General features: G+C 51.0%; 12 protein-coding genes across 12 annotated transcripts; 6 read left to right on the top strand and 6 right to left on the bottom strand.

Moving 5' to 3' along the window:
* Window positions 1-93: 93 nt before the first annotated feature.
* Window positions 94-3450, top strand: An14g06520 (uncharacterized protein; the record flags this gene model as incomplete). Its single annotated transcript, XM_059744364.1, has 7 exons — window positions 94-570; window positions 628-1708; window positions 1766-2188; window positions 2261-2621; window positions 2685-2726; window positions 2813-3167; window positions 3415-3450. 7 exons carry the CDS (start codon window positions 94-96, stop codon window positions 3448-3450), a joined length of 2775 nt encoding a protein of 924 aa, XP_059606468.1.
* A 1071-nt stretch (window positions 3451-4521) lies between these two features.
* Window positions 4522-6261, top strand: An14g06510 (hypothetical protein; the record flags this gene model as incomplete). The annotated part of the gene is made up of 9 exons (XM_059744363.1): window positions 4522-4619; window positions 4718-4804; window positions 4959-5098; window positions 5252-5353; window positions 5438-5500; window positions 5583-5665; window positions 5769-5847; window positions 5902-6020; window positions 6112-6261. The coding sequence occupies 9 exons, from the start codon at window positions 4522-4524 to the stop codon at window positions 6259-6261; spliced, it is 921 nt and encodes a 306-aa protein (XP_059606467.1).
* A 279-nt stretch (window positions 6262-6540) lies between these two features.
* An14g06500 (uncharacterized protein) lies at window positions 6541-8627 on the top strand (the record flags this gene model as incomplete). The annotated part of the gene is made up of 4 exons (XM_001401236.3): window positions 6541-6547; window positions 6742-7249; window positions 7308-7933; window positions 7999-8627. 4 exons carry the CDS (start codon window positions 6541-6543, stop codon window positions 8625-8627), a joined length of 1770 nt encoding a protein of 589 aa, XP_001401273.1.
* Window positions 8628-8818: 191 nt separating this feature from the next.
* An14g06490 (uncharacterized protein) lies at window positions 8819-8997 on the bottom strand (the record flags this gene model as incomplete). Its single annotated transcript, XM_059744362.1, has 2 exons — window positions 8819-8864; window positions 8951-8997. 2 exons carry the CDS (start codon window positions 8995-8997, stop codon window positions 8819-8821), a joined length of 93 nt encoding a protein of 30 aa, XP_059606466.1.
* Window positions 8998-9520: 523 nt separating this feature from the next.
* On the bottom strand, window positions 9521-10185 carry An14g06480 (uncharacterized protein; the record flags this gene model as incomplete). Its single annotated transcript, XM_001401234.3, is given in 3 exon segments — window positions 9521-9563; window positions 9637-9885; window positions 10124-10185. Coding segments are annotated over 3 exon segments (354 nt in total), but the record flags the coding sequence as incomplete, so codon positions are not given.
* Window positions 10186-11139: 954 nt separating this feature from the next.
* On the top strand, window positions 11140-14858 carry An14g06470 (uncharacterized protein; the record flags this gene model as incomplete). Its single annotated transcript, XM_001401233.1, has 4 exons — window positions 11140-11179; window positions 11252-11405; window positions 11474-13461; window positions 13513-14858. The coding sequence occupies 4 exons, from the start codon at window positions 11140-11142 to the stop codon at window positions 14856-14858; spliced, it is 3528 nt and encodes a 1175-aa protein (XP_001401270.1).
* A 532-nt stretch (window positions 14859-15390) lies between these two features.
* An14g06460 (uncharacterized protein) lies at window positions 15391-15933 on the bottom strand (the record flags this gene model as incomplete). Its single annotated transcript, XM_001401232.3, has 3 exons — window positions 15391-15458; window positions 15542-15596; window positions 15688-15933. The coding sequence occupies 3 exons, from the start codon at window positions 15931-15933 to the stop codon at window positions 15391-15393; spliced, it is 369 nt and encodes a 122-aa protein (XP_001401269.1).
* Window positions 15934-16364: 431 nt separating this feature from the next.
* Window positions 16365-17849, top strand: An14g06450 (uncharacterized protein; the record flags this gene model as incomplete). Its single annotated transcript, XM_001401231.1, has 1 exon — window positions 16365-17849. The coding sequence occupies one exon, from the start codon at window positions 16365-16367 to the stop codon at window positions 17847-17849; it is 1485 nt and encodes a 494-aa protein (XP_001401268.1).
* A 464-nt stretch (window positions 17850-18313) lies between these two features.
* An14g06440 (uncharacterized protein) lies at window positions 18314-19160 on the bottom strand (the record flags this gene model as incomplete). The annotated part of the gene is made up of 2 exons (XM_001401230.1): window positions 18314-18806; window positions 18874-19160. The coding sequence occupies 2 exons, from the start codon at window positions 19158-19160 to the stop codon at window positions 18314-18316; spliced, it is 780 nt and encodes a 259-aa protein (XP_001401267.1).
* Window positions 19161-20429: 1269 nt separating this feature from the next.
* An14g06430 (uncharacterized protein) lies at window positions 20430-22197 on the bottom strand (the record flags this gene model as incomplete). The annotated part of the gene is made up of 5 exons (XM_059744360.1): window positions 20430-20613; window positions 20673-20949; window positions 21005-21971; window positions 22039-22089; window positions 22156-22197. 5 exons carry the CDS (start codon window positions 22195-22197, stop codon window positions 20430-20432), a joined length of 1521 nt encoding a protein of 506 aa, XP_059606465.1.
* An 823-nt stretch (window positions 22198-23020) lies between these two features.
* An14g06420 (hypothetical protein) lies at window positions 23021-24377 on the bottom strand (the record flags this gene model as incomplete). Its single annotated transcript, XM_059744359.1, has 3 exons — window positions 23021-23117; window positions 23206-23475; window positions 24220-24377. 3 exons carry the CDS (start codon window positions 24375-24377, stop codon window positions 23021-23023), a joined length of 525 nt encoding a protein of 174 aa, XP_059606464.1.
* A 271-nt stretch (window positions 24378-24648) lies between these two features.
* Window positions 24649-27978, top strand: An14g06410 (hypothetical protein; the record flags this gene model as incomplete). Its single annotated transcript, XM_059744358.1, has 11 exons — window positions 24649-24812; window positions 24976-25046; window positions 25374-25471; window positions 25578-25639; window positions 26087-26171; window positions 26267-26367; window positions 26458-26556; window positions 26815-27167; window positions 27223-27430; window positions 27492-27525; window positions 27847-27978. 11 exons carry the CDS (start codon window positions 24649-24651, stop codon window positions 27976-27978), a joined length of 1407 nt encoding a protein of 468 aa, XP_059606463.1.
* Window positions 27979-28000: the final 22 nt, after the last annotated feature.

The following is a 28000-nucleotide window of genomic DNA, read 5'->3' as shown; positions in this document are numbered from 1 at the left end:
ACGTCCCCGACGAGCAAGCGTCTACGACTATCGCCACCCTCATCGGACTCTGTCCCTTCGGCTTACTCGCGAGATCGCAGCGCATCCGACAGGATGTACAATTTCGCAAATGCAGAGTCCAGGCCTGGCGCGCCGATGGGACAGAGTGCGAGCGGGGCCGATCTTCCTAATACAACCACTAAACCTCGCACCTTTAACGCAACGTCGCGCCAAAACAATTTCACTCCCCACACTGGAGCAAAGCGGTTGGTCGTGAAGAATCTCCGCACGGGATCACGGTTGAACCAGGAGTCGTACTTTGAGAAGATTTGGGGCCAACTTGATGCTGCGCTGTCGGCGATCTTTGGTGGTGGAAAGCCCGAAGTTTCGCTCGAAGAGCTTTACAAGGGTGCCGAAAATGTATGTCGCCAAGGTCGAGCTGCAGTTCTAGCCAAACGGCTCCAGGATCGGTGTCGAGAACATGTATCTGGGAGATTACGCGATAAATTGGTGGCAAAGGCTGCAGATGGGAGCAACGTCGATACACTGCGAGCGGTGGTAGAAGCATGGTCGCAGTGGCAGTCAAAGCTGGTATGTGATTTACTTTGGGTACAGTTGGGTTCTAAGGAGATACTGACACTATAGTAGGTAACCGTGCGCTGGATCTTCTACTATCTCGACCAGTCATTCCTCCTCCATTCCAAAGAGTTTCCCATGATACGTGAGATGGGCTTAATTCAATTCCGGCAGCACATATTTTCCGATGCCGTATTACAGCCGAAGATCCTACAGGGCGCTTGTGACCTTGTCGAGGCGGACCGTGGCGAAGAACAAAGCGTGGTGGCTGACTCGTTATTACTTCGAAATACAATTGAACTGTTCCACGGCCTTGACATCTATACAACTGGCTTTGAACCGCTTCTCATATCGGAATCCAAGAAATACTTTTCTTCATGGGCCCAGCGAGAAGCAACAGGGTACTTGGCTACTTTTGCCGAGAACAGCCACCGTATAATTGAGCGGGAAGTGACTCGATGTGAGCTGTTTTCGCTGAATAGAAGCACCAAGCAGATGTTATCAGAGCTGCTGGACCGCGCCTTGGTAACAGAACAAGAAAATGTTTTGCTCAACCAGCCCGATATACTAGGTCTACTACGTGCGGGGAACAAGGTTGCTTTAGAAAGGCTTTACTCACTCCTTCAACGGAAGGATCTCGGTGCGAAGTTGAAGGCCGCTTTTAGTGGTTATATTATTGAGGAGGGCTCTGGGATCGTCTTTGACGAGGATAAAGAAGCAGACATGGTGGCTCATCTATTAGAATTCAAGCAGCAACTTGACGATATTTGGGTCAATTCTTTCCATCGAAATGAGGAGTTGGGCCATACACTCCGCGAAGCTTTCGAGACGTTCATCAACAAAGGAAGAAAGTCAGAATCTACTGGAGGTACCGACAACCCCAAGACTGGAGAGATGATTGCCAAGTACGTGGACAGGCTCCTCAAGGGTGGGTGGAAGCTTGCACCTGCGCGCAAGGCGGAGGACATGCCACTTGCCGATGAAGACGCCGAAATCGACAGACAACTGGATCAGGTCCTGGACCTGTTCCGTTTTGTCCATGGAAAAGCAGTCTTCGAAGCCTTCTACAAGAATGATCTTGCTCGTCGGTTGCTGATGGGCAGGAGCGCCAGCGACGATGCGGAAAAGAGTATGCTGGCAAGGCTCAAGACAGGTTTGTACAACTCTTGTACACTGCTTTTCTCAACACGTTACTAATATATGAAATTAGAATGTGGGTCAAGTTTCACACATAACCTGGAGTCCATGTTCAAAGATATGGATGTTGCCCGCGATGAGATGTCGGCATACAGCTCAATACAGCGCGAACGGCGGGACCGTCTACCGGTGGATTTGAACGTCAGCGTGCTTTCGGCATCAGCATGGCCAACATACCCCGATGTTCAGGTGCGGATACCGCCCGAAATTGCGACTGCCGTCGACGATTTCGAAAAGTTCTACAACACCAAATACAACGGGCGCAAGCTCAATTGGAAGCACCAATTGGCACATTGTCAGCTGCGCGCAAGGTTTCCCAAGGGAGATAAGGAATTGGTGGTCAGCTCCTTCCAGGCGATTGTGCTGTTGCTCTTCAACGATATCCCGGAGGGTGGAAGCCTCGGGTATGCACAGATACAGGAGGCGACCATGTTATGTTAGTTGCACTGCCTCTCCACGCCCCAAATCTACGCAAGTTGGGCCTCTACTGACAATGGTCGATGCATAGCTGATCAAGAACTGAAACGAACGCTGCAATCGCTCGCATGTGCGAAATACCGTGTTCTAAGCAAGAAGCCGAAGGGCCGGGATGTGAATACGACAGACGAGTTTTCATACAACGCGGCATTCACCGACCCGAAGATGCGAATTAAAATCAACCAAATTCAACTGAAAGAGACGAAGGAAGAGAACAAGACCACGCATGAGCGGGTGGCTGCCGATCGTCACTATGAGACTCAGGCAGCGATTGTGCGAATCATGAAGAGCCGCAAGACGATCACGCACGCTGAGCTTGTAGCTGAGGTTATCAAGGCAACCCGAAGTCGGGGAGTGCTAGAGCCGGCGGATATTAAGAAGAATATTGAGAAGTGAGTTCTCCCAATTTTCAACACCAACATAAGGTATATCGTAACTGACGCAATGCTGTGCAGACTGATTGAGAAAGACTACATGGAGCGCGAGGAAGGGAACCGGTATCAATATGTGGCTTAGTAGATTTTCAGCAGTGTTATGTCGGGTACAAGGGATTGGGGTTCGGACGATGTGGTACTTCGTACAGTGTTGATTTGACAGCTCAGAGACCGTCAGAACGAAATGGCATGATAAAGAATGCACTAAGACAGTCATGTGTCCATTCTGCTTTAGAGGCCTTCCCTTCCTATGCACAGTCGCAGTCAGCTAGCCGTGTAGATACAGAGAGTTGTCGTGGCCCTTTCGGGCGCTGCCTGCTAGTAGCGACGGTCAACAGTGGTAAGTGGGGTGACCGGAATGTCGGGAGACAAGAGAATGGAGTATCAACTGTAGCTCCGCAGACTAGCAGCATTTTGATCCCTGGCATGGTTGCGGAGCATCGCCGGTCCCACAAGCCTACTTGGGGGACCCAAGGAGGTAGCTTCCATGGGGATCCGTCGGTAGTACGTAGTAAGGTCGTGTGTCGCGAATCTGCAACTCTACTTGCGTGCGTTGTATAGGATCTCTCGGTATAGTTGCCTATTACGAAGACCAACCCCCCATTCCTACCGACCGAATTTGGGGGGGGAAACTGTTGAGGAGCGGACCGATCTAACGTGCCTCACGTGTACCTACCTTCCTTGTCTGTCTCTACCTAATTAGTAGATAGATGGTAACTAACAGCAGACTAGACTACTTAACACGCTGCAGGATTGGAAACGACTAGAATGTGTAGTGGATAATTGATACAGCAAGGTACATCTAGGACTCTCCACACGTAGGGGTGAGTATGTGGTATGAATCGCAATTGCTGCATTCACTCAGACTGAATGCTCATCACAGCTTTGAGCCCAAAGAGAGTGTGCAGCTTATCCTTCTCTCGCCCGAGAGACACCCGTCGGGCTCTCGGCAGAGAAAGGCAGAAGCCAGCAATGTGAGGAAAGGCCGAAAAGGGCAATGGAACGGAAGTGTCAGCCCGCGGAAGGTGCAGCAGCTCATCGATGACTGCTCGAGCCGAATCGGGAAGGGGACGAAACGGTCTAGAGCTTCCGGGGGACCCATCCGGCTTACTATCTATGGAGTAAAGTTAGGGGGGAAAGCCTGGGAACTTTCCATACGCTCACGTGGATGTCTGAGCTTTTCCTTTCCTTCAGGGACACGGCCGATCCATCGCCTATCCATGACCCGGCGACTTTGAAAATGAACTATAGTCATCCTTAGTCCTTACCGTAGATAATCGGAGAAACCTTTCTATTTTCGTTTTCCATTTCTTCCACGTATCAATATCCCGGTTGCCTCTCGATTAAGTAAGGATTGCTGTTTCATACTAAAGATCTGACAGCGGAGAAGTGGTGGCTTGCACAATCTAACTAACCCCCTTCCTTCATGTTTCTTTTTTGGTGTTCATTTTCTGAAGGTCCCATGATCGCTTTTCACTTACTCATCATCTGTTGGGAATTGGTTCTCTGACGATCCGTTGTGCAACCCCCATGCGGCTCGGGTGAGGATGGTCACTTCCATTACTCTCCATTACTGTGTAGTTATTTGCCTTGCACATCATTTGTTGAGAATTTTTGCTCGTACTCCATACATACCTGACCACTTGTTTTATCCTTTGCCCGAAAAATTGGAGTGACTACGTACTACAAAGCACGTAATGTACTACTACCACGACACCAATTCTGGATGCCTGACTTTCTGCAGCGGTTGCCAGCAACAAAACATGCCGCGACGGATGCCTAAGCGGCGGGCACGGCAGCAGAAAGCAAGCATAGATCATATGCATGCATGTATGCGGTGGTCAGGAATTATATTCCCATGGGCTTTGATATGCAACAACAGATTTATCGAGCTTATAGGATGGGGCTGGACTCATGTAATACTCAAACTTTACAGGCGGATAATTCATGCCCAGGGTACCTGGTTGAGTTAAGTGGGGTCATGGTCAATGTCTACCTGATGTCTACAGTAAATGGTACTACTATAGTCTACCAGTCATCCAATCCGCTATCAGACATCTTCACGCAATCAAGCATACCCCCCTCGCCATCAAGCAAGGCATGCTTTTGTGCCATGTTTGTGGCGTAGTTAAGCATACCAGGTAGTCAATGCCTACAAATCAAGAATTATCATGATTATCATTATGATTATTTACCCCGCCACTCAGTAGCGCCAATTTTGGAAAATCAATATACACGGTACTTTGTATTTGTCTTACTTGTGTAGAGGATTGTTTTGTGTCCAGTAAGCTGCAGGTTCTCGAACATCCTTGCGCGTCTCAGCGGCAATCAATGTATCCGGAATAGGAAGGGTTACGCACCCGTGACATCGCCTTCGTTGCGCCCCCTTCCCCCCATTCTGCCCTGCGTGCGCACGGAGTCGACTCTATCTGTTGGTATTACTAAGTAGTAGTAGATTGACGATCTCATACTCGACCCAATGCATCCAGTACCTACTGTATGTACCTAAATGTATGTATGCAGTAACGTATGTATGTGTGTATGTATGTATGTATGTCTCTGTTGGCAAATCTTCTGCAATGATACAGACAATTCGATTATCAATTCTCATCCGCGAACAGCGCTGTTCATCCCACGGGCTCAGTCGATCCCAGAACCATTGGAACTGGAAGAAAGACAACTCAACTCTGGTCAGGTAGATAGTGGATTGAGAGCCGAAGCCGTACCGATAATGATCAGGCCGTCAAGGGAAGATTGTCCAAGAAAATAGGCAGGCGAAGCGGAATTCCCACAGATAGTAAGCCGAAGCATCCGGAAAGTGACACCAGTCACGGCGGGTAATTTTGGCGGGTTCCAGACCCATGGGGTACAGCGCTAAGCCGTAACTGGCTGGGGCGTGGAGTCGATTACAAGCTCGAGGTTGGAAACTAACGACTCTGGATTTCCTTATCCAGAACCGCATGGCCGATGGGTCGGTCATGCGAAAATCAGAGATTGTTCATGTGAGCAGCAAAAAAAAATAATATTGGGAATTTTGGGGATCGGTTGGAAAATGGATCAATCAAGTTGCTACTGGTCACCGACTCGACTTACGACATCCTGAAGTACCCCCCAGCACGTCCACGATACTCCGTGTCCGGTTCTTCGTCCTATTTATGTCCAGCTCTCGCACTTGGTCTCTGGGGTCTTCTCATCGCTTTTCCTATACTACTCATATAACAACCTTCTTCTCCCTCAGCAATTGACCCTTCCCGGCTTGCTGTCCGTCCTCCATTCCAATCAGACTCTCCTCCTGCCCTCAGATCCACTTACCACATCTTCCTCCGTGATCTACAAGGTCATCCCCATACATCTGAGGTTATCCAGCCAATCGACCGATCCCCCACCTGACAAGTGACCGTGAGTGCGACTGACAAATGATAATCCCTTCTTCTTTGCCATTCTCCAGTTTTCTCGATGCACGAAAATCAGTGGACTGACAGCTGCCGCTCAAACAGGCGAATCCGACTTCTCCACTTTTTCCCCGCCTTATCCGGATTGTATTCCGAGCCTACGCGCCATCCCCAGAGATTGCTATTGTCTGCTTTGGTACGCTTGAAGCGAATTATCCCGATGCGTGTGAGGGGGGAAACTGACAGGCCAAGGTCATTTAAGAACCGAAGCTCTAGCGATAAAGCGTATATAAAGAGTCGAAGCAGTCGCCTTTCTGGAAAGTCGACCCAGCCGCGATCTCAAGTGTTGAATCTATTGCGCTTATACCCGTACTTCGTCGAACCCCACTTTCGAGCCGGATCGTGTTCCTACGCGCCCGCCAAACGTCATACACCATCAAGTCCCCAGTTTTTTGTTGCGATCAACCCTTAGATCTCCCTCCATCATGCAGAGTATGTTCCACACACACCTCTTCTCTGGAGATCTTCTCTTTTTCCTGTTTGCCCTTTGCCCCAGAATTTGTGTCCCTCTGCGTCAGACCATGCAATCCAAGATCCGGTTTCCACAGCCGGCATGAAGTCAGATCTACTCCACAAAATTTACTGGATCAGACACTGTCCGATACATACGCTAACGCGGCCATCAGCCAAACACTTCTTCTCGGACCCTACCCATCTGGTCCAGACCGCCCTGAACTCCCTGACTCTCACAAACCCTTCTCTTGCCTATGACCCCGAAAACAAAATTATTTTCCGTCGTCCGGATACGACTTCAAAGTCCAAGGTCGCGATTGTGTCTGGAGGAGGATCCGGCCATGAGCCTGCCTTTGCCGGCTATGTTGGCAAGGGTTTCCTAGATGCCTCGGCCGCCGGGACCATTTTCGCCTCTCCTTCCGCAGAGCAGATCCGTAAGGCTGTCATGGACTGCGTCGACAACGAGAAGGGTGTCCTCATCATCCCCATGAACTACACTGGTGATGTCCTCAACTTCGGTATGGCTACGGAGAAGGCCCGCGCCGCCGGTATCAAGACTGAGTTCTTCGCCATCAACGACGACGTTGGTGTCGGCAAGAAGAAGGGCGGCAAGGTCGGCCGTCGCGGTATTAGTGGTGGTATCCTAATCTTGAAGATCGTCAGCGCGCTGGCCGAAGCTGGGTAAGTTGAGCCCTTTGAAGTTGTGAGAAGCGTAGACTAAGACGACTGACTGTACCAGTGGATCTCTCGAGGATGTTTACCGCACCGCTCAGTTGGCAAACAAGAACCTCGTCTCAGTTGGCTCTTCTCTGGAGCACGTCCACGTCCCTGGCAGAGCTCCGCCAACGGACACCATCCCCGATGGTGAGGTCGAGGTCGGCATGGGCATCCACAATGAACCGGGATCTCACCGGGAAAAGTTCGAGCTGACCGAACTGGTCGCTACCATGCTCCTTCAGCTCTTGGACCACAACGATCCCGACCGCGCCTGGATCACTCGCAAGCCCGATGATGACTTTGTGCTGCTGATCAACAACTTGGGTGGTGTGAGCGCTCTGGAACTTTCGGGCATCACCGATGAGGTCTACCGCCAGCTGAACAGAGACTACAACGTTCGGCCCATCCGGGTGATCCAGGGAACCTTCCTCACCAGTCTGAACGGCCTAGGCTTCAGCATTTCCTTGATGAAGCTCGTGGACTCTGGATTGGGCGAGGGCAAGTCCTTCCTTGAACTCCTTGATGCCCCCGCTGAGGCGGTTGGCTGGTCTGCTCCCATCCGTCCTGAGACCTGGGAGCACCGCTCTGATGCTCCTGTTGAGCTGAAGAGGACCAAGATGCCCGAGGATCAGCCCAGCAACGTCAAGTGTGAGTTCCCGTATCCGGTCGATTATGGCCGCCTGTTCTCTCCGGCTTGAGCTAACGTGACTCAGTGGATGTTGATTCCCTCAAGAAGGTCCTGGGCAGTGCACTCAAGCGTGTCATTGCCGCCGAGCCCGAAGTCACCCGCTTCGACACCATCGTCGGAGACGGAGACTGCGGCGTAGGCTTGAAGCGTGGCGCCGAGGCCGTCCTTAAGCTCGTCGAAGACCCCTCGTCTCCGCTCACCGACGATGTCGTGAACGCAGTGAACCGCATCGTCAGCATTGTCGAGAACGTCATGGATGGAACCTCCGGAGCCATCTACGCTATCTTCCTGAACGCCCTGGCCCACGGTCTTCGCGAGCAAGACCGAGGCACCACCACCCCCGCCACGGTGGATGTCTGGGCTGCTGCACTGTCCTACTCCCTCACCGCGCTGTCCCGCTATACCCCTGCCCAACCCGGTGACCGTACCCTCCTGGACGCCCTTGTACCCTTCTGCACGCAGCTCCAAAAGGCCAAGGACGTGCACATCGCCGCCAAAGCAGCACAGGAAGGCACCGACTCCACCAAGAACATGAAGGCCAGCCTAGGACGGTCCGTCTACGTCGGCGGCGAAGAAGAATGGGTGGGCAAGATCCCCGACCCCGGCGCTTACGGACTCAGCGTGTTCCTTAATGGTCTGTCTGAGGCGTTGTAAGGGAGTTGGAGAGAGAAAAATTGTCACTTGCAGTTCTTTTCTTTTCTTCGGGGCCAGGGTAAATATATAATTTGCATCCGCTGGTGAGGATATTATGGGTTATTTTCTTGACTCTTCTTATCTTAATATAATTTCATGATGATGAATATGATGATAAATTGGGCGCGTTTTTGCATGTTGCTTCTTTGTATTTACTGCTTAGCTTTCAGTATTGAATAGTCAGGATAATGGTCGGGTCTATTTATCGTAAGTATATCGTATGTTTGCTAAGAATCGATGAATTAGGCACGTGGGTGATAGCGCCACGCAATGGTTTGACATACTTTAGATTTGACAATCCACTACGTCTTTTAGTGGTGTACTCGTACATTGTTTTATCGTGGTATTAACATTCAGAGTATATCCAACCAAGTCAGATACACTTCACAATCCCGGCTAGCACTATCTAGCTTTCACTCGAGCATCGAGTACGACCCGATTCATCAATGTCCTCCCCTACTTTTATCAAGCCGAGATACTCCACTTCAAATTCCTTTTTCTAGCTTTAAGAAAACAAAAGAGTCCGGAGAACGCCAAATCTGCCCCCGCCGTAAATCAGAGAGAACGGTGAATTTGAGATCGGAAAATAGCAATATATGAAATGAGAAGGAAAAGGAGAGCCAAGGTCCGGATAGGGCTGGATTAATTGGGCGGGGAGGCAGATTGTACGTGATGATGTAATCTAACATCCCGTCCAATCCCGCAAGTATCGCACGACTAAAAGGGTATCGTTCATTCGTCTGTGTCAACTAAAATTCGTCTCCGTCGGATTTCAGCTCGATCAGAGAGAAGCCAAGCCCGGACCGGCCCAGGACCGTTCGAGAAGGGAAATGAGCGCATCATGTGAACAGAGTTCAGCTGAGCAGGACGAGGATGACGGAGTCACCACGGAGGAACCTACAATAAAAGGTTGGGTTAGGATTGTTTCTGGCGGGGGGAGAGGGTGAGTGTAGGTAATGGCGATGCTTACATCTTGCTGATGAAGCGATCCTTGTTAACACCCTTGCCGTTACCACCCTTGGGCTTCTCGGTCCACATCTCCTTGACGTTCTCCAGAACCATGTTGCAGTGGCGGTCGAAGGCCTTGACACGGGCGAGGAGCTTGCGGTTGTTCCGGCATGAGATCAGGACCTGGGTGTGTGTGCGCGTAGCGGTTTGGAGAAGGGACAAAGGACCGGCAGTGAGCTCATGTTCCTCGACGAGGGAGACCTCGTATTCACTGAATGAGGGGCCAGGTTAGCGAATGGACGGCGATGATGGGTTGGTAGATAGATAGATATGATGTGGCGCGATGAGAATTAGGCGCGCGGGACACTATCCGGATATCATGGGTTGTGGTGGGCATGGGTAGTTGGACTGATAGGTGTGCAAAGGGGATCGGGCATCATGTGATAGGAACACGGGAATAGAAAGCTTTGATAAAAGCCGGAAAGAAGAGGAGGGGTTCGATAACGTACGTGAGCTCGCTCTTAGGCTTGTTGAGCAGGTCCCTAATGAATTGCAAGACAAGGTTAGCAATGAGGTCCGGCAGGTTGAGGAGCGGATTACACCATGACAAGAGCTAATGACTCATCGGGATGTAAAGGAGGGTAGGAAAAGAGGGGTAATTACTGGATCTTGGGATCGGTCGACATGGTGGGCGCGAGTATAAATATGGGGTGGAAGGTGCCGGTGCAGAGGAGGACAGCAGGGACAGGCTTGAACTTGATCGGGGACGACTTGAGAGCATCTCAATCCGCAGCTTCTGTTCTGGAAGCCTGGCTTGGCGCGGGTGCTGTCACGTGCCACGCGTGTTTGCCGTGTTTGAGCGGCGGAAATAGCCGAGCGCGCGATTGGCTGGGCGTCACGTCGCGTCCGACACGCTCGGATGCGCTCTCGTCCAAGCTTCATCACTTCTTCAAATGCAAGGCGTCTGCGCTTTTTCTCTCCTTCCACCCTCACCTCTGTCACTCCTCCTTTTTCTCTCTTCCTCCCAACTCGTCGGCCTGTGGTTAAAGGGAGCAACCTTCAGTGCCTCAAATTGATTTAATCTCCTTCTCTCTGTCTTCTAAACCTCCTTCTCTCTCCCATGCCTCAGGTTTCTCACCGCACCCTCTCCTCCTTTCGTTGCTCCGTGTCCCGCGTTGGCATTCCACAGGCTCTTTCCCCGCGACCTCCGTTGCATAGTACATCCACGCCTCGGCATTCCCCTGGCTGACACTCCCGCCAATTGGGCCTTTCTGAGTGGTCGATAACGCTAGACGCATATCCAACGATATTATTGCTATCCTACCTTGCTTCGATTTTCAACGGTCGATCTCTTGAACCCTGTTATTCCGGGTTACACCTTCGATACTCCCTTTTCGAATTACCTTCCGAGCAACCCGGGTGCAACCCTCTTCTCTTTTTCCTCTCTCCGAAGCCTTACAGCCCTCTTCATTCTACACTTTGGTTTTGTGATCCAGCATATGGTTAATTTCCTTCATCTGGTGGCATGGACTCTCAGGACGGGATTTCCGTCCGGCCTATGAGGCGTAAGTAATTTTTATTTTCCGTTGTGGTGTCAAGTATGTTCGATACTAATTGTGTGGCTCCGGAACTTGCAGTGAAGGTGCTCTACACGTTCGATGATGCCAACAGGACAAATTGCCTGGCCCGATGGCCCCATCTTCTCGACATTCAGACTGCTGCCCTCGATGAGAAGACACAAATCGGTGTCATCGAATTGAAGACCTGCATTCAAGCCATTGTTTCGGCAAGGTGAGTGCTTTCGCCAAAGGGTCAACCGACACTACGTGGATACTTATTGCAATGGTTTCATGTGACAGTCCGGAACTAGTTGCCAAACTTGGACAGGATTACACGGTGTACGCCTACGACTACTCCGAATATGAGACGCCCCTCGTCGGACAAGGGATGCTATCATGGGTGTTGGCTTCGGCTTCCCCGACCCCCGATGCACCAGCACATCAGTCGGAAACCATGGTCACCGGTCGTGTCTGCAAGAATGTTCTAGGTTTATTCTCGAAAGGTGCACAGGAAACATTGGAGGTTAAATTGCGATTGGTCCCTGTTCCCACGGTCATGCAGAGCGAGTACCTGGACAGCATGCAGAGATATCGCGAACTGAGCAATGTCATTCCCCACGATTTCGACGCACAGGCCTGGACGAATTTTCTTCGCCAAAACCCCGGTCTGCTGGGCCCTCGTCCTCAACAACCCGACCGCACGGCATCGCCTGTGGACCATGCCGGAATTGAGCGGTTCCATCGCCTCCTGAGTGAAGGCTCAACGCCAAGGGAGCTGCCCTCAATTGCCGCCAATGGGTCTGTTCGCTCGGTGTCGCCCGCACAGTCTGTGCTTGGTCATGCAAGCAGGATGTCCACCCCTGGCTGCCAGCCATTCGCGCAGCAGCAAGAGCAAATACAGGAAAGATCCCACACCGATGTCATTCGCCCCACCTCGAGTGCTTCCATGCGCGAGTCCGATCTCCCAATGCATGCGAGATATGCCAGCCGCAGAGGATCCATGCAGTCCGGCTACGGTAGTGGTGATGAATCTTCGGAACAGCAACCCCGGAAGAGAGCCAAGCTGTATCGTGCGGACTGGCCCGGCAAGTCGGATTTGAACATTGAAAGGCAACCCAGCTCCCTTCGTGTGGCCGCAAGCACTGCTGCGTCCGTGCGTATTCATCGCCCTACCCCTGTCAACCCCTCAATCGCTGCTGCTCAGAGCTCAAATGAGGAGCCTGTTCGGCCGCCAACTCCGATCTCTAATGCGAATGAACTGCCTCGCCGCGCCCGCCCCCGGCCCAGCCTCTTGCGTGAGCCGTCGATGCAGAGCACTCCTCAGTACACATCACCATACACTGCGGCCGATGATCATCCGGGTGACAATAATACCCAGTCGCCGGAGGAGTCCCGCTACCAAGGCATTTTTGAGCCCTCATTCAATATGCCGTCTTCGCCTCCCGTTCTCGACTGCGGATTCCCGAACCGATCCAGTCCAGTTCTCCCCCCCATGGCCACTGACCCGGATTCGGGCTTCATGAGTGGGGGTATGGACGATCTCCTGGATGAGGATATCGGTACGCCCCTGGAGGATTGCTCGAGGGCCAACGATGCAGCTCGGGGGAAACGAAGCGTGCGTCCTGCTGTGCCAGCGAGCTCACCTGTTGGGCCCATGAACCATGATACTTATCCCGCCAGCGACGCCCTGCCTGATCAGTCTGCCAAGGACAAAATATCTGCAATTCCTCGTGCTCCAGCTAGTACTGCGGGGTCACGGCCATCGTCTCGTGCCGGTATCAGACAAACTCCTAAGCCTCTCGCGCCCGCTCCCATGTCGCAAAGCGAATTGGAGCAGCTGATGAGTGCTATCCCGGCAAGTGATCCGGTAATGCCCACCCATGTGCATATGCCCAACACGCAATCCTGGAATGGACCGATGAGTGACTTTTCAGTCGCGGAAACGCCCGCCCCTCCACCCCCTACTGAGGACGGCAAGGTTCGCAGTGGTGCTGGTGCCAGACGAGTGCGGCAGGTTCAAGCACGTCTTGCCCAGTGCATTCGGGACGGACAGGCTCCTCCTTATTGTGAAAATTGCGGCTCGATCGAGACCCCTACCTGGCGTAGGGCATGGTCCAAGGAGATCGATGGTACCGAAGAAGAGGCCATTGAACTCGTCAAAGATTCTGCGATGTTGTTCTGGCAAGCCGTGGATCGCGATGACCAAGAAAAGGTCACCAAATTTAAGATCTACAAGAAGAGCCTAGTGGATACCGATAAGGACTTTGTTCAAGTCCTACTCTGCAATCGTAAGTAAACTCCAGTCAGTTTGTTCGTTACAGCCGCTAATAACATTCTAGCTTGTGGCCTTTGGCTCCACAAGTTCAAGTGCATGCGGCCAGAAAACAAGTGGAACAACAAATCCGGCAACAATAAGAGAAAGCGTCCTCCCAGGAACCGCAAGGGCGGCGGTCCGCTGTCCGGTAACCCTCCGTCGGCGAGAAACCGCGTCAGGGCTGAAGCCGGAAAGCCCGATGCCTCGTCACCCGGTGTATCTGATGCATCCTCACCCCCAGTGGACGATGGCACTACCCCCCGTGGTGATAACGAGAACGAGAACGAGAACAATGAAAACAACGATAATGAGCCGAGCAATGTGCAGGACAATGATGATGTTCAGGAGCTCCCAGCCAAGCGACGCCGCGCAAACAGCCTGGAACCGCGCAAATCAACCGATACTGCGGGAAGCCGTTGGCACGAGAATGATCCAGTGGAAGCCCTCCGAGCAGCGATCCAGTCTAGTCCAGCTAGAAATCTTGAGCACCGCAATGCTTCTGCTGCGGGTGAGAATGCTCTTACTCCTAAGTCTGTGAGAAGAGTGCTTTTTCCTAATTCGCACAATGAGGGCGGGCCGTTGCGAGCCTTAGGTGACTCCACCTTGAACAGCCCTCGGCGAAGCCCTCGTGTAACTGGCGGATCGGACAAGCGATCTGACGACAAGGAGAATCATGCATCTGCTGACCTGAACGGCCTCTTCGAGAGTCCCGAGTTTGACTTTGACCTGCCTACCAGCCCCACTCCTCGGCGTCGCAATCCCCGCGCGAGCATTCTGGGCGAGAAGCGGCACTCCCTTCCCGGCGATTCGCCTTCGCGGACCCGGAAGGGACTGAGCAGCGATGCGACGCCCACCAGGGTCACTGCGCAAAGACTTCAGCGGATTCAAAGCAGCCCGGGGCCGGTATCGCGCCACAGCAAAACGCCTAAGCAGTCACGCACGCAGGGCCTTGGGCTTCCCGCTTTGGCAGATGATGCCTTCAGCACGGACGCCTTTAGCGGAATAGACAACATGATTGTGGACATCTTCTCGGACGCACCTTCTGCCAATGCGGACGCGCTTTTCGCACTTGATGCGAACAAGGGCAATTGGCCTGACTGGATCCCTTCGGACTATGTGTCTCCCACGGGAACTGATGGCGAGCCAGCTGGTGAAGACTCCCAGGATCTCATCAATGCGCTCCTGTCTGATCCGGACCTGCAAAAGAACCCCCAATTCGATATTTTCAACTACGTTGACAACAACGTCCTGGACTCTGGCTTCTTCAGTTCCGACGCACTCAACGCCGACAGCTTAGCCCTGGGTGTAAAAGAGAAAGCGTCTGAAGAGGCAGCCAAGGACAAGGAACCCCAGACTACAAATGATGCTTAATGAGTTTCCTTTTTTGTTATGATGATGCCGACTTTCTCTTGATATTTCTTTACATTCTGTGTTCTATATTTTCTAGCGATGGCGTTGGATGGATAGGCAATGGTGATGTGCCATCTGCCGCTACAGTCTTTCTTTGGGGATAACATAAGGCTATGATATGCTTTTGTTGGAAGTGGTTCGAATTGGATGGATATTACGGAATGGAAACTTGGGAGGATTGAAGGATTAGAATAAGATACCAGCACTCGTTGCTTACACAATAAATGAATATGAATAATAATTAACAAGCTGTGTTTACTATACTAGACCGTAAAATCGATCGTATATCGTTTTGATATTCAGATATTGTAAATCAACCCAACGCCAAAGAATAACCCGAATACGACGCAAATGACACCTCAACTGCAGCACACATAAGGTGGATACTCGTAGTCACCCATAACAGCAAGGTATCTCACGGCAGCTCAACAAGTGCTCCTAAGACCATCCACTAACCCATTCATTTTGTACCACATCCTCCCTAACAGCCCACTCACTCATCATAAAAGATAGGCTTGAGCTTATGCGTAGCATTGACAACCTGTTCATAGATCGTGTAATCTGCAGCCACATCAACAACCACAATTAGCACCTTTTTCCTTTTACCCCTTCTCCATAGTCCATAAGAAAAGAAGAAAACCTACCGCAATCCGCGGGACTCCCCCAATCCGTACTTCCCAGGACTCTAATACCCACGCCCTAAGCGCCACATAACCAAAATTAGCCATTATCCTACCCAAGAACAACCCCTCATTTATAGCGGGGGGAAAAATAAGGTATTGAAACATACACTCCCATTATCCAGATCCGCCACCTTCCCAATAATCTCCACCAACTTGCCCATCTGCAAATGCGAATCGGGCTTCAAGATGAGCGTCACATCGCCGTGGTTTCCGCACGTCATAGTCGCCGTGTCGCCGCGCAGAGCAGTCACTGTTCCTAGGATACGGACGGTATGGGAGGTGCGTGGGCCGGCGGAGGAGGGGTGGAAGGCGTGGAGGTGGGAGGGGAGGATGCGGGGGGTTTGGAGGGACATTTTTTATTTCTTTATTCTCCTTCTGTTTATTGTTGTGGTGGTGGGGGTGGTTTGTATGCTGTTTCTCGTTTGGCAAGGAGGGTATAGTGATCAGGAGGGGTAAGTAATGGTGGGATTGATATTGATATAGTTTATGGTAATTGCTAGATAGTAGTAGATGGGATACGCGGCGCGCGTGGACGCGTAGTCATGTGATTATCTGGTAAGCTTTCTCTGGATCCCAAAGTCCGTCCCGATTGAAGGCGGAGAGAGAGAGAGAGAGCTAAGTATGGACTCCGACTCCGGTAATTCTTTTTTTTACAGAGTAATTTCAGAACAACGCCACGCGCTTCACTTCTACTTCGATCTCACTGCTAAAGAGAGAGATATATAGTTTTCAGCGCAATTTGTTATTTATCCCTTATTGAGAAAATTGATATCACCACTACGCAATGCCACCTCCCCTCCCCTCCCACCATCGCGGCATGACCGCAAACCCCGTCCGACCAAGCAGATACCGACCCGGCAAAGCCATCGCAGAGGAGCCCTCCTCGTCCGAAGAAGAGGATGAAGATGAACAAGAAGCTAAAAAGGAAGCCGAGCGACAGAGACAGCAGGAACGGCGCAGACTCGAACAACAGCGACGACAAGCTCCCAAGGCGAGCTCGTTTCCTGCGGGTGCGGCGAAGATTGCTCGGGGTGTGAAGGATGTGAAAATCGAGGAGGAAGAAGCAGATGAGGATGAAGAGGGGTTTGTGACGGAGGAGGAGGAGGAAGAAGAAGAGGCCAAGCCTGCGAAGGCGGCTGCTCCTGTTGCTGGCGACAGGGTGGCTGCTCCGGCGCGGACGGCTACGGTGAAGGAGATATCGGAAGAAGAGGAGGAGGATGAAGAGGAAGAGGAAGAGAGTTCTGAAGAAGAAAGCAGTTCCGAAGACGAGGCTCCGCGCAGAGTGCTTTTACGACCTACGTTCATCAAGAAAGACAAGCGCAACAACGCCCCCGGTCAAACACAGAACGGCCAAGCTGCGTCAGGCACAGTGGTGGATACTTCAGCCGAGACAGAGGCGCGTCGGATACAGCGACAGGAGAAAGCAGACGCCTTGATTCGGGAACAACTAGAGAAAGACGCCATTGCGCGGAGCGAGGCGAATCGGGCGTGGGATGACGACGAGCTCGAGGTGGGCGAAGAAGGTGCAATTGACGATACCGACGGAAAGGATCCAGAAGCGGAGTACGCAGCATGGAAGCTCCGAGAGCTGAAGCGCATCAAGCGCGAGCGTGAAGCGATCGAGGCTGCAGAGAAGGAGCGAGAAGAAGTCGAGCGGCGCAGGAATCTCACTGCCGAGGAGCGCGATCGCGAAGACCGCGAATACCTCGCCAAGCAGGAGGAAGAGAAGGAGGCTAATCGCGGCCAGGCCGGGTACATGCAGCGATACTTCCATAAGGGAGCGTTTTTCAGCGAAGACATGCAGCGCGAGGGACTTGCTCAGAGGAATATCATGGGTGCGAAGTTTGCGGACGATGTCTCGCGGGAGACTCTGCCCCAGTACATGCAGATCCGTGATATGACGAAGCTTGGAAAGAAGGGACGCACGCGCTATAGGGATCTGAAATCAGAGGACACAGGTCGTTTTGGCGAAGGGTTCCAGAACAGGTCTCGTCATCGCGATGGTGGAGCTCCCATTGGCATTACCGACGAGCGATTCATGCCTGATCGTGACCGTGATGAAAGACCCAAGGGACCCACTGGGGCGAATGCCTCTGCTGTGCGCGAGAGACGGAGGTCTAGGTCACGATCATACTCGCCGCGACGAGAGCGTCGCGATCGTTCAGCAGACCGGTATAGGCCCGATACAAGCAGTCGCAGGAAACGGAGCCCGTCACCTTACGAAGATCGGGAGAAACGGAGGCGCGTGAGTGTTTCGCCAGAACGGTGAAAGAGAAGCATGCAAATAGGGACATAAGGACATTCTATTTCTAATCGGTTCGTTGGGAAACTCTTGAGATCAAGGATGGATTAGGGTCATGATCGATGCATTTTAGGACGGATGTTCCAATCTTCCTGGCCTCCTAGGAGAATAGACTACACCTGCATGTTCGTTCAGTGGACGAACAGCAAAGTAAATACCAGATGTCTTGCTTGTTGCACATACAAGACATATGTCCATGTCCGTCCGCGCGACTCATCGCACCACCTCCTCACTCACATCCTCGGCATGCTGCTGGCGACTGTCGCATATGAACCGTGCCTCTTCCAACACCCAAACAGCCTAGCCCACAACACCACACGTCACGAGAACCCGTTCGCATTCTATAATATTGAAACAAAATCGCTGCATAAGAAACAAAGGCCGATCATGCACCGTAGAGCCAATGGATATATCAATCACATCCCATTTATTTATTTAACGCCAGCCCTCTCCAAAACCTTCTCCCTCTCCATAACGCTCTCCCCAAAGCGCAACAAGAATATCGTCCTCCCAGGCCACATCTCCGTGGGCTGATTATGAGCGGTGACCTTAGCCTCGAAGCCACACCCATCGCAAACGCCCTCAATAATACCCGCGACGAAAGCCGCGCAATTAAGCATGCTCATTTCCTTCGGCACACTGATATATGTATTAACGAGGGGATCATTATCCGTAATCATATATTCATTAGGCGTCTCGGGAGAGACAGAGTGCTCGAGGGCATCGGCAGGACGATTAAAGAGAAGGCGCCAGAGGGGACCGTGGATGAGATGAAGGAGGGGAAGGATACGGAGGGGTCGATTCGGAGGCGAGGAAGAAGTCGAGGAGGAACTGGATAGAGCGGAGGAAGTGGAACTGGACATGGTGCGGTAGAAGAGGAGGTCGAGGAGTCGGAGACCTAGGGGGTAGCCTTGTTCGTTCAATCTGCACCAGTACCAATCATCAGTATGTGAACGGGAGGGTGGAAGCAAGCAGAGTAAAAGTCCCATACCGTCGTTCTAAATCTTGAATCCCTGTTACTCGTCTCTGAGCATAAGTCACCATCTCCGCGAACAGAAAGGCGAAGCTAGCCCGGCTGAGCTCCGCATTGCGGCTGCGGTTCAGGTGTCGGTCATAGATGGTTTTGCGGTTTGACGGCACGCGCAGGCCCTGGCTTGATTGGGATTGCGTGTGGATGTGCTGTGCTGGTTGCTGTCTGTCGGCTGATGCTGCCACGGGGAGGTTTGGGCCGCTGTTGCTAATGGATAGCATCGCGGCGTGGCGGGCGGGTTGCGCCATGTTGATGGTGTGTGGTTGGTAGGTATTCAGGGTGGGTTGTGATGGATGACGGGAGTATTGGTTCACGCTGAGCTAGTCGGTCATTCTGGTGGGATTTAATTTCGAAGATCAGGCGAAATGCTCATGCTGGTTCGTAGGTGTATGGGTGGAATTGAATGGTCGACAGGAGTGAGCGAAGCTGTTGATAGATGTCCCTCCAGTAGGCGGCATGGGGGAATCTACGGGGAGGCAGGGGTGCAGTCATGCAGTTTCGGCGATGGCCTCAGGTGCATGGAATTAGGCTTAATTGAGCCGCATGGAATGACAGAAATCTATTGGGTCGTGTCAAATAGGAATTTGAAGGACTTTACTCTACTGTCCGCGGATTATACAGTTGTACTACTAAGAACTTTATGGAAGGAAAGAAGTAATCTCCGATCAAACAAAATATCCATTGCGAATAAATCTAAATAATCCCTTGGCAAGAATTGACGATGTCTCAACTTGCCCTTCCTCTGCTTGTGATATCAAGGCCTCTGTAAGGACAGTCCAAAGCTATGAAGCTACTGGGTAGAATAATCTGTTCTAAGCAAGCAATATTAGCATACGCTCGCGGTAAAACCAATGGTGATCAAAATCAAAAGATCGACGACCAAGTCAGACATCCAAGGAAGTATTGCGCACAGAGCCGTCTATGATGGGTTCATGGCGACGACTAGCGTGGAAACTGCGAATGTAGGAAAAGTTTTCATCATAAGAAGCCTTCGCCGAAGCGAAGGCTCTGGTCGTGTTGGGCAGAAAGAAGAAAGAAAGAAAGTTGCAGAACTTACCAAGTTAGTCGCACAACGCAATTAATGTGATAGAGAAAGTAAATGTCGCTACTGAGTGCTATAGCACTCGATGGGAATCATCATAAAATTCCAATCGACTAGATTTGTCGTCTGGGAGAGTTTCAACAAATTGTTGAAGTGCGAGAAAAGAAAGAAAAATTTCGGTGCGGGAAGACCCTTTTATAGTCGGCCTCAGGCTGCCCGGGAAACCCGCCGACCCATACGAAGCTTCTAGAGAGGCCGAAAATTCATCACCAGCCTCCGCTACGAAAGAAATCGAACGTTCGATTTCTCGCCAAGTTTAGCGCATTATATTGAATAGGAGATGGTTCTCCTTTTTCATGCCACATATGTTCATATTCAAGTTTATGGCAGTGTGCATAAAATCCTGTATTTGGTAATATCGTATATCGAATCGTAAACATGTCCATAATTCTCTTTGCATAGCCAGCAAGACCCTTTATCTATTTCGCTTCGCCTCATCCACCGGGTCGAGACTCTTCTGCCTCTGTCTAGAGTTCCAATTCAGTGTCTTGGATATAGTGTGCACCCAATCGTCTCCACGTCGACCCCGGGGTAGAACATTCGCGAATGGATATCGCGATGCGGAAACTGTCACATAATCGCCAGGGTGTAATTCAATCCTGGGTCCAGATTAGCCATAACCACATAGATATACACACACATCGTCAGCGTAACTCACCTCTCCCGGCCATCAAAGCTGGCCCATGAGCTCGCCCGAGCATCGTAAGGTACTCCCATACGGAGAACAATTGTATCTGGTAGGATTATAGGCCGGAAGGAGAGCGTATGAGCGCAGATTGCAGTGACGAGAATGACAGGGTTATCTGGGTGAGATAGTGACCCTCCAGCCGCGAGGTTATACGCTGTCGAGCCTGTTGGTGTCGCTATACAGACACCATCGGCAAGCAGTGTTGTGAAATGTTCATCGTCGCCAAACAATTCGATCGAGGACATGGCTATACAAGCAATTAGCAAGCATCTCCATGCGATAAGGTGGAAACGAGGACATACTAGGATTCGGCCCTCTATCAAGAACAACATCATTCAATATCTGAAGCACCTTATCCGGTCTATGCGTTAACGTATCATCACCTTCTTCCCCTATCAACTCCTCAACCAAGTCCCGTTTCCCACCAGGGGCCGATGAGCCCTTGGGCAACGGATTGCTCCTCATAATGGTGCACTCAAACCGTAACCGTAGATTGACGACCACGCCATCCTTAAACGCAGCCGACAGCGTCTTCTGGTATTCATTGAAGTCAAACTTGGTCAAGAAGCCCAACGATCCAAGCGAGAACGACAACACCGGCGGCACCACATGCTGGAACAGCCAACTCGTAAACAGAACAGTGCCGTCCCCTCCAAGCGTAACCACGAAATCAAACAAATGAGCCCTCTCCGCCGCCAGCTCATGATCCCAGTACTTCAGTCGACTTTTCGCCGACGGCTCCTCCCTCAATATCTCTGCTGCACCGAACTCCGGATCCGTCTCCAGCCGTTTCTCCACATACACATTATATTGCGTATCACGATCCCTCGACAAAAGCCACCTGGCAACCTCCCTCGTCGACCCGATCACCGACTGGTCGCCCGCCTTGGTAACCAGAAACACCGTCTTGACCGTGAGTTTCAACTTGATACTGTCCAGCTTCTTGGACAGTTTGCGCACGTTCCACGCCATATCGGATAGCTGCTTCTTCGTCAGGTGTCGCGACTGCATCATTTCCTTTTCCATCTCATCTTCGTCGTCCCCAAGCGCTTCTTCTTCTCCATCTTCTTCGTGAAGCTTGGTCCCCTTCAATACCCCCTCTAACACCTTCACTTTGCTCGTCGGGTCGCCCCATTCCCCTGCTATCAAAGAGTGCACGAAACACGCCGTCGTCTGGTCGGCATGCGAGAGATTAGGTCTCGTCATGGGATCGTCCACCATGACGAGGGAGGATTTGCGTCGATGGCTGCATTCAGGTTGGAGGACGACCTAGCAGAATATACGAGGGCTTGGGTTAGCTAGTCACTCGTTCACTGCGAGACTTCAGAAATCATACCTCGAGCTGGTTATGTGTATCTGAAGAATAACCGTCCGTTTCGCCGCGACTCTTTTGACTATGTCAGCTTCGTTCGGCGTTGGTTATCTTATGGATGGAATTTGCTCGACAACCTACGTGACCGTCGCGGTGTGACGCTGGCTCCTCCTCTCCAGTCATGGTGCGTGTGCGTGTATGTATGTTTGGGCAGGGATTGTATGTGCTCTCAGATAGTTTGATTCACACGGATCGTGATGATACTATTGCGTGGTCGTCATTGTAAAGGTTGGTGTGGGTTGATGAGAGGTCGCAAACGGTGAAAGAAAGGCGGCGGGTATGACGTCGTTGCCGGTTTGGCGGTCATGGTGCATGAATTCGGAGTTGATGTGTATGGAGCTGGTATAGGTGTTTGAGGTGTTGAAATCCGGTGATGAGGCTATTAACGAGGCATTCGCATGAAGTTTGGGATTTAACAGGGCTTATTGCGATGGTTTGGTGGTGATTGCTCGTGTGGTTTATTGCCTGTGATCATCCTGCCACAATAGATATATATTTTTGGGAGTTGTGACGGGCTAGGATATACCCAACATCATCTGCCCATTCCACATGACAACGTAAATGGCATTGAGTCCTCAGATCTCATACCAGTAGTAATAATCTGTATAACTACATTCTCTAGATCATAATGCAATACACAAGCAAATACTAATGATCTCAATATTCCACAGAAACATGTCTTCTGCTCAATTCAAGTAGTATACAGCCGAAACATACTAATCGAACATGTCCCACCAACAACCAAACACCAAACACCAAACTTCATAGTAAGAAAAAATAAAATAGTTATACAGTGATACAAACATCCCACGCGCTACGCAATAAACAAAGGTTCAACCTCAGTTATCGACAACAATTCAATTCCCGATGATAAGCGAACTCAACGCGCGTTACACAGATCGACCCCATGCATCACCATATGCACAACCATGACTACTCCTAGATATCACCATGTACCCAACACAGCATTCATGTTCCACATGTACCAAGTGAGGCAAGCTAGCTGAGCAGCTAGGGGAGATCCGATCAGCTCGGAGAGTTGCCTTCAATGTTTTCTAGAAGGTCTATGAAATCAATAGTTTCGTTCGGTGATATAATTAGAAATCTGGACCGGCAGAGGAAACGTAGCACCGATACTCCATAAGTAGACTACTCCGTAGATAGGCATCAATCAGTTCGGGGAGTTTCGCATATAGTCCCAGTTCATTGCGGGACGGACGCGAATGTCTAAAAGTGGCTCTTTGCTTCGCAAAGTAGACTACTGTAAGCTCGATGAGTGCAGAATGACAAGTATAGACATTTGGATCCTTATGGGGGTTGTGAAGACTGTTTACGAGGAGTGACACGTCCAAAGTATTGACAAGTACGGAGTAAACGAGGGGAGTTGTAGGTCTAGTTTCACTGCAAGTGGATGATGATACAGGATTGTCAATGAGAAGGAACAGTCAAGATGTCATGAGGCAGCAAAGTGGGAAGGAGGATGCATGCGTGGCACATGAGACAAGCGGACAACAGACTTTCTTAGCTGGCTTTGGGAAGTGGTTATTTTTTTCTCTTTGGGGCGCAATAAAAATACAAGACAGTGGGACACAGTAACTAACTGAATCCAGTAGTCATCGGGGTTAGGTTCAATAACTCATAATCCACGCCCCGAGGCCAGTTCGATCTAGGCGCGTTAGCAGCGGGCCATAGCCATGGTCACTCAAGAGTCACAACAATCCCAAGTCGCCGAGGCTAAATTAGGGAGCAATAAAGTGAGGTGATCAGCCCTTGGAACAACCGGCACACACAACAACAACGTGCCATGTTTGCCAGCCACCGAATAATCCGGGCTCCACTGCCCTATATGTAATAATAATAATAACAACAACCACCACATAACACCAGCAACAACAAACCGCCCGACAATCCCGCGGATCCCGTTTCTGCCCCTCTTCATGTATTTACGGTTTGCGAGGATTTAATGAATTGGATGGGGATGGACATTGCTAATCGATAGGCACACACACACCGTCACGGCGATGACTTGCCGTGTTCCAAAACTTGTTTTGCACATCCTCCCGAACTTTGCACACGGTCACAGTACGTGTAGATTACGGCAAGGGAACTTTTGTCTTTTCGTCTTCATTTCATCCTTATCCAGACCAGACGTCGATGAGAAGTCCAGCCTTGAGCCACAGACGCCGAAGGATACCCCGGATGATGCAAGAGACAATCAGAGAAAACTTCCACTGCCGAGAGAAGGTATCGACTATTGGGGCGGGACGAATAGTCAGCCATGTGGCTTTCCGAGCTCCAGTCATGGCCGGAACTCATATTGTCGTCCATACATCATCAATCATTGCAGGCCCAGGTCTCCATCAAGTGGAAGGGAACCATACTTTCTCGGTCCTTGAGTAGACAGTTAGTCCGCTAACCATTTCCCTACTCGGCCGAGCATGGAAATCCGCCTACGTAAAAGGTTAATCAAGAAACCGGAGAATAACTAATAACCAAGGCCGCTTTAGTCCGAGAAAATCTTTTTAGGAGACTTGAACAATTTGCGGGCGGCCTCAACGCATGCCTCCATTGGGAATGGAGGGATTATCGCCAACAGTTTACCTTTTTCGAGGGGAGGGTCAATCTGCATACCGCCACAACACTCATCCAGCTGGCTTTGACTTATTCCGTAAGGCCATGATGATACCAAGCCCCCGAGAAGGAAAGGATTATTCTTTCTTTAACAGATCCATAGTCAGGTAGCGTCTGTTTGACAGAATCCTGGACGCGTTATTTGCTCGAGAGAATTGAACTAGATTGACCCACCAACGGTCAGACATCGCTCGACAATACTTCATTGGTAGTAGCGATGCTGGTGGATTGTGGCAATACCCGCTGTTTGCCGATTAGCATCATGCAAAGGAGGCCACTAAGGTGCGAGGGGGAAGGGGGAAATCCGGATGAGGAGCGTGATGAGCGGATAGACAGCACAAGTAAGAATTAAATTGAAAAGGGAAGAGGAAAATTTGAGAGACCAGCTAATTTCCTTTCGTTCGGGGCAAATTTGGCTGCGGCAAATCGGGTACCTACCCCACTTATGGATCTGCCGTGAGTCCGTGACAAGTGCAGCAGCAACCAGCAACCAGCAACAAGTCGGGAATCTCAGCCACCGCCGATGAATAATCCCTAATATTGGGAAATCCTGGGAACTTAATGAACGGAGAAAGGTCGCTGTCTCGCGCTGACTGGTTTGCCAGTTCCAGTAATCCCCCATCAGTGGACCGCTGACTATCATTGACCGCAACTGGGTCACGGTGCAGTCGGGCCTGGTGCGATTTACCGCCGATCTTCTAATAGTGAGTCTGTCAGCCGGGTTATCTTTGCTGGTCAGCCCCTCTTAAGTAGTATGGAGTATCGGGTGTAGTATTAGTAGTAGTAGTTCTTTGCTTCGCTTCGCGTTGGAATGGGGATTGGGTCAGTGTTTCAGTTAATAGCATTATCCTGTTTGGTGGGTTTCCCTCCAGCACACCGCGGTGATGGTGGAGGTGGAGGAGAGTGCATCGCTGCCTGGATCTGATTGCCAGGGGTAGTGAAACGACCCAAGGCGCTTTCGTATCCCTAGACCACATCAGGCATCGTGCCCTTTGCATCTGCGGAGACCCTTTCGAGGGGCAACAATGATGGAAAGGTGATGCTGGTCCGGCGCACAGTACTATTATGTACAAGCCCCTCTCGTAGCGTCATAGGCTGAAGCAGCCGCCGGAAAGCCTTGCTACTAAAGTAGGCGATATGTGATGAGCGCAGCGCTATCATTTCGGCAGACTCACTGGTGCAAGGACGGTCATGTGGTTCCATTGCCTTTTTTTTTATTTTTTATTTTTTATTTTTTCCTTTGCGAGATGCAAGTCCGCCTCTTCGCAGAATCCATTCAATTCCCTGCCTGCATCCAAAATGCATGCCTGACACCGTCACATCTGGCCTTGCGGTGGTGGCCTGACGGCTATACCTGATTCGGGCGGTATGGTATGGTAAGCATCGGCCTCTCCCACCCCTCCTCCTCCTCACTTGCCCACTTTCATACACTAAGACTATGTACTACTGCTGCTCCTATGCTCTGGGTAGAATGTAACCGTCAGGCTGACGACGGACTTCAACCAATACTAGTGGCATGAGGCATTGAATCCAAACCTGTTGTAGTGTGTAGTAATCATAGCGTTCCAGACCCCAGTCCACTTTATACTACATCCAGGATTCTTGCCTCTTCCTTACTGGTTGGCTGACACGTAGGACAAACCTAAGCACAGGCCACATTCTGTGTGATACCTCCCCCCTCCCTTCAGATCTGAACGATGCAAGAATCCAGAATGCTGCAGTATCTGCCGAAATATGTGGTGGCAGCTGAAGATACATACGTACAGTAGGTGCCTACCTCGCATCGGCATTGCCAGCACGTCTGCCTACAGCAGATTATGCATGGTCCTCCATGTTTTACGACGAGATCTGGTTTGTTGTGTAACTCGCCGCTGCCCAGCCATACTCCACCTTATCACTCATACTATTGTTGTCTGCTGCATTTGGAGACGAAAGATTGAGCCCAAACATGCCCCATCATTGGCCGGATTGACAGCGCCCTATTTTGGTTCCCATGCATGCATGCATGGACCTACTGGCGGTATATGTATGTACGCCATTTTGACTCATGGCCACCTGCAGATGCCTCCCGTAGGAGCCTTGATTAGTTGTAGATAGATTAGTGAGTAGGGGAAAAGACTCGCGGCTGACGGCCCGCGGAATGGTATTCGCAGGATTGAAAGCAGCCTGGAAAACGTCTTGTCTAGAAAAAAAAAACTCCAGAACATCAAGGCTCATACTCCGTACTCCGCCTCGACTGCTTAGGTCTCGGACTGCTCCGTATTATGTCGCAACTTGCGTGTCGTTTCCGGTCGTCAAATGGCAGATGCAGCTTACATATGACCCACTTGGGTGGTGGTTTTGGGCCTTCTCGTCCAGGCTCCTCTCTACCTACGTAAGTAACTATGTAGGAGGGTTTCCGACTCTGCCGCGCGATCTGCTTGCGAGCTCAGACATAATAGTGGCGTCGGTGAGGGCACGCGGTCAATCACCGTCTGCTAGTAACTCTATCGTCGACGTTGATTGATGCCCGCGGAGACGAAAAGCTTTGCGAGACCCGTATCAACAACTGTGCCAGGGTGGGTTATGTGGTCGGCCAGGACAATCAGGACAAATCACACAGTCCAGGTGACGGCGGTATCTGGAATGCCGTGTCACATCCACCCTGCGCCGATGGCTTGATTTCACGGTCGGTTGCAGCCTGGCGCTCCAGCTCCAGCTCCAGTTCTAAAGTGGGCGAAGTAAGGTGCTAGTTACTGTTGGCAAGATCGCATCAGGAAGCATGGCTAGATGACGATTGTATGAAGGAGGCTTGGAGCCCCTGATAGCACAGCAGCGCATGTAAGCACTTTCGACGGCGACCAATGACGGTCAGGCGCTGCTGCTATGCTAGAAGATGCTAGTATCCAAGCCGGAGAGAGAGAGAGAGAGAGTCGGCTTTTTCCTTTCCTACGGCGGTATAACACAATTTTAGTTATCTAGGGGCTGGTGAATCAATGACATGCCACTAGAATAAGCCAAAATTTAAATTAGCGTCCAATGTTTTCCATTGTTGAGAAAGACCACTTTGAACGCTCGGGCCTAACCATGGTCTGATGACACGTTAATCCTCAGGCCGTACTCCGTAGTTAGTGACTTAGTGAGCGAAGGCGGCGAGAGCAGGATGAGAACAGCCGAGAGAGTGAGACGAATCCTGACATGCTAGCGAGGAGTGGCTTCGGAAAAAGAAAGCTAAGATTTGAAGGCGCGTTGCGAGTTGATCACTGGCTTGGAACTAATCAAGTAGTTGGTTGATCGCTACTCCGTTCTTGGATGA

The sequence above is a fragment of the Aspergillus niger genome, assembly GCF_000002855.4.
Source record: "Aspergillus niger supercontig An14".
Classification (NCBI taxonomy): domain Eukaryota; kingdom Fungi; phylum Ascomycota; class Eurotiomycetes; order Eurotiales; family Aspergillaceae; genus Aspergillus; species Aspergillus niger.
Note: the sequence above shows the minus strand (reverse complement) of the source record. Positions and strands in the feature narration are given on the sequence as shown.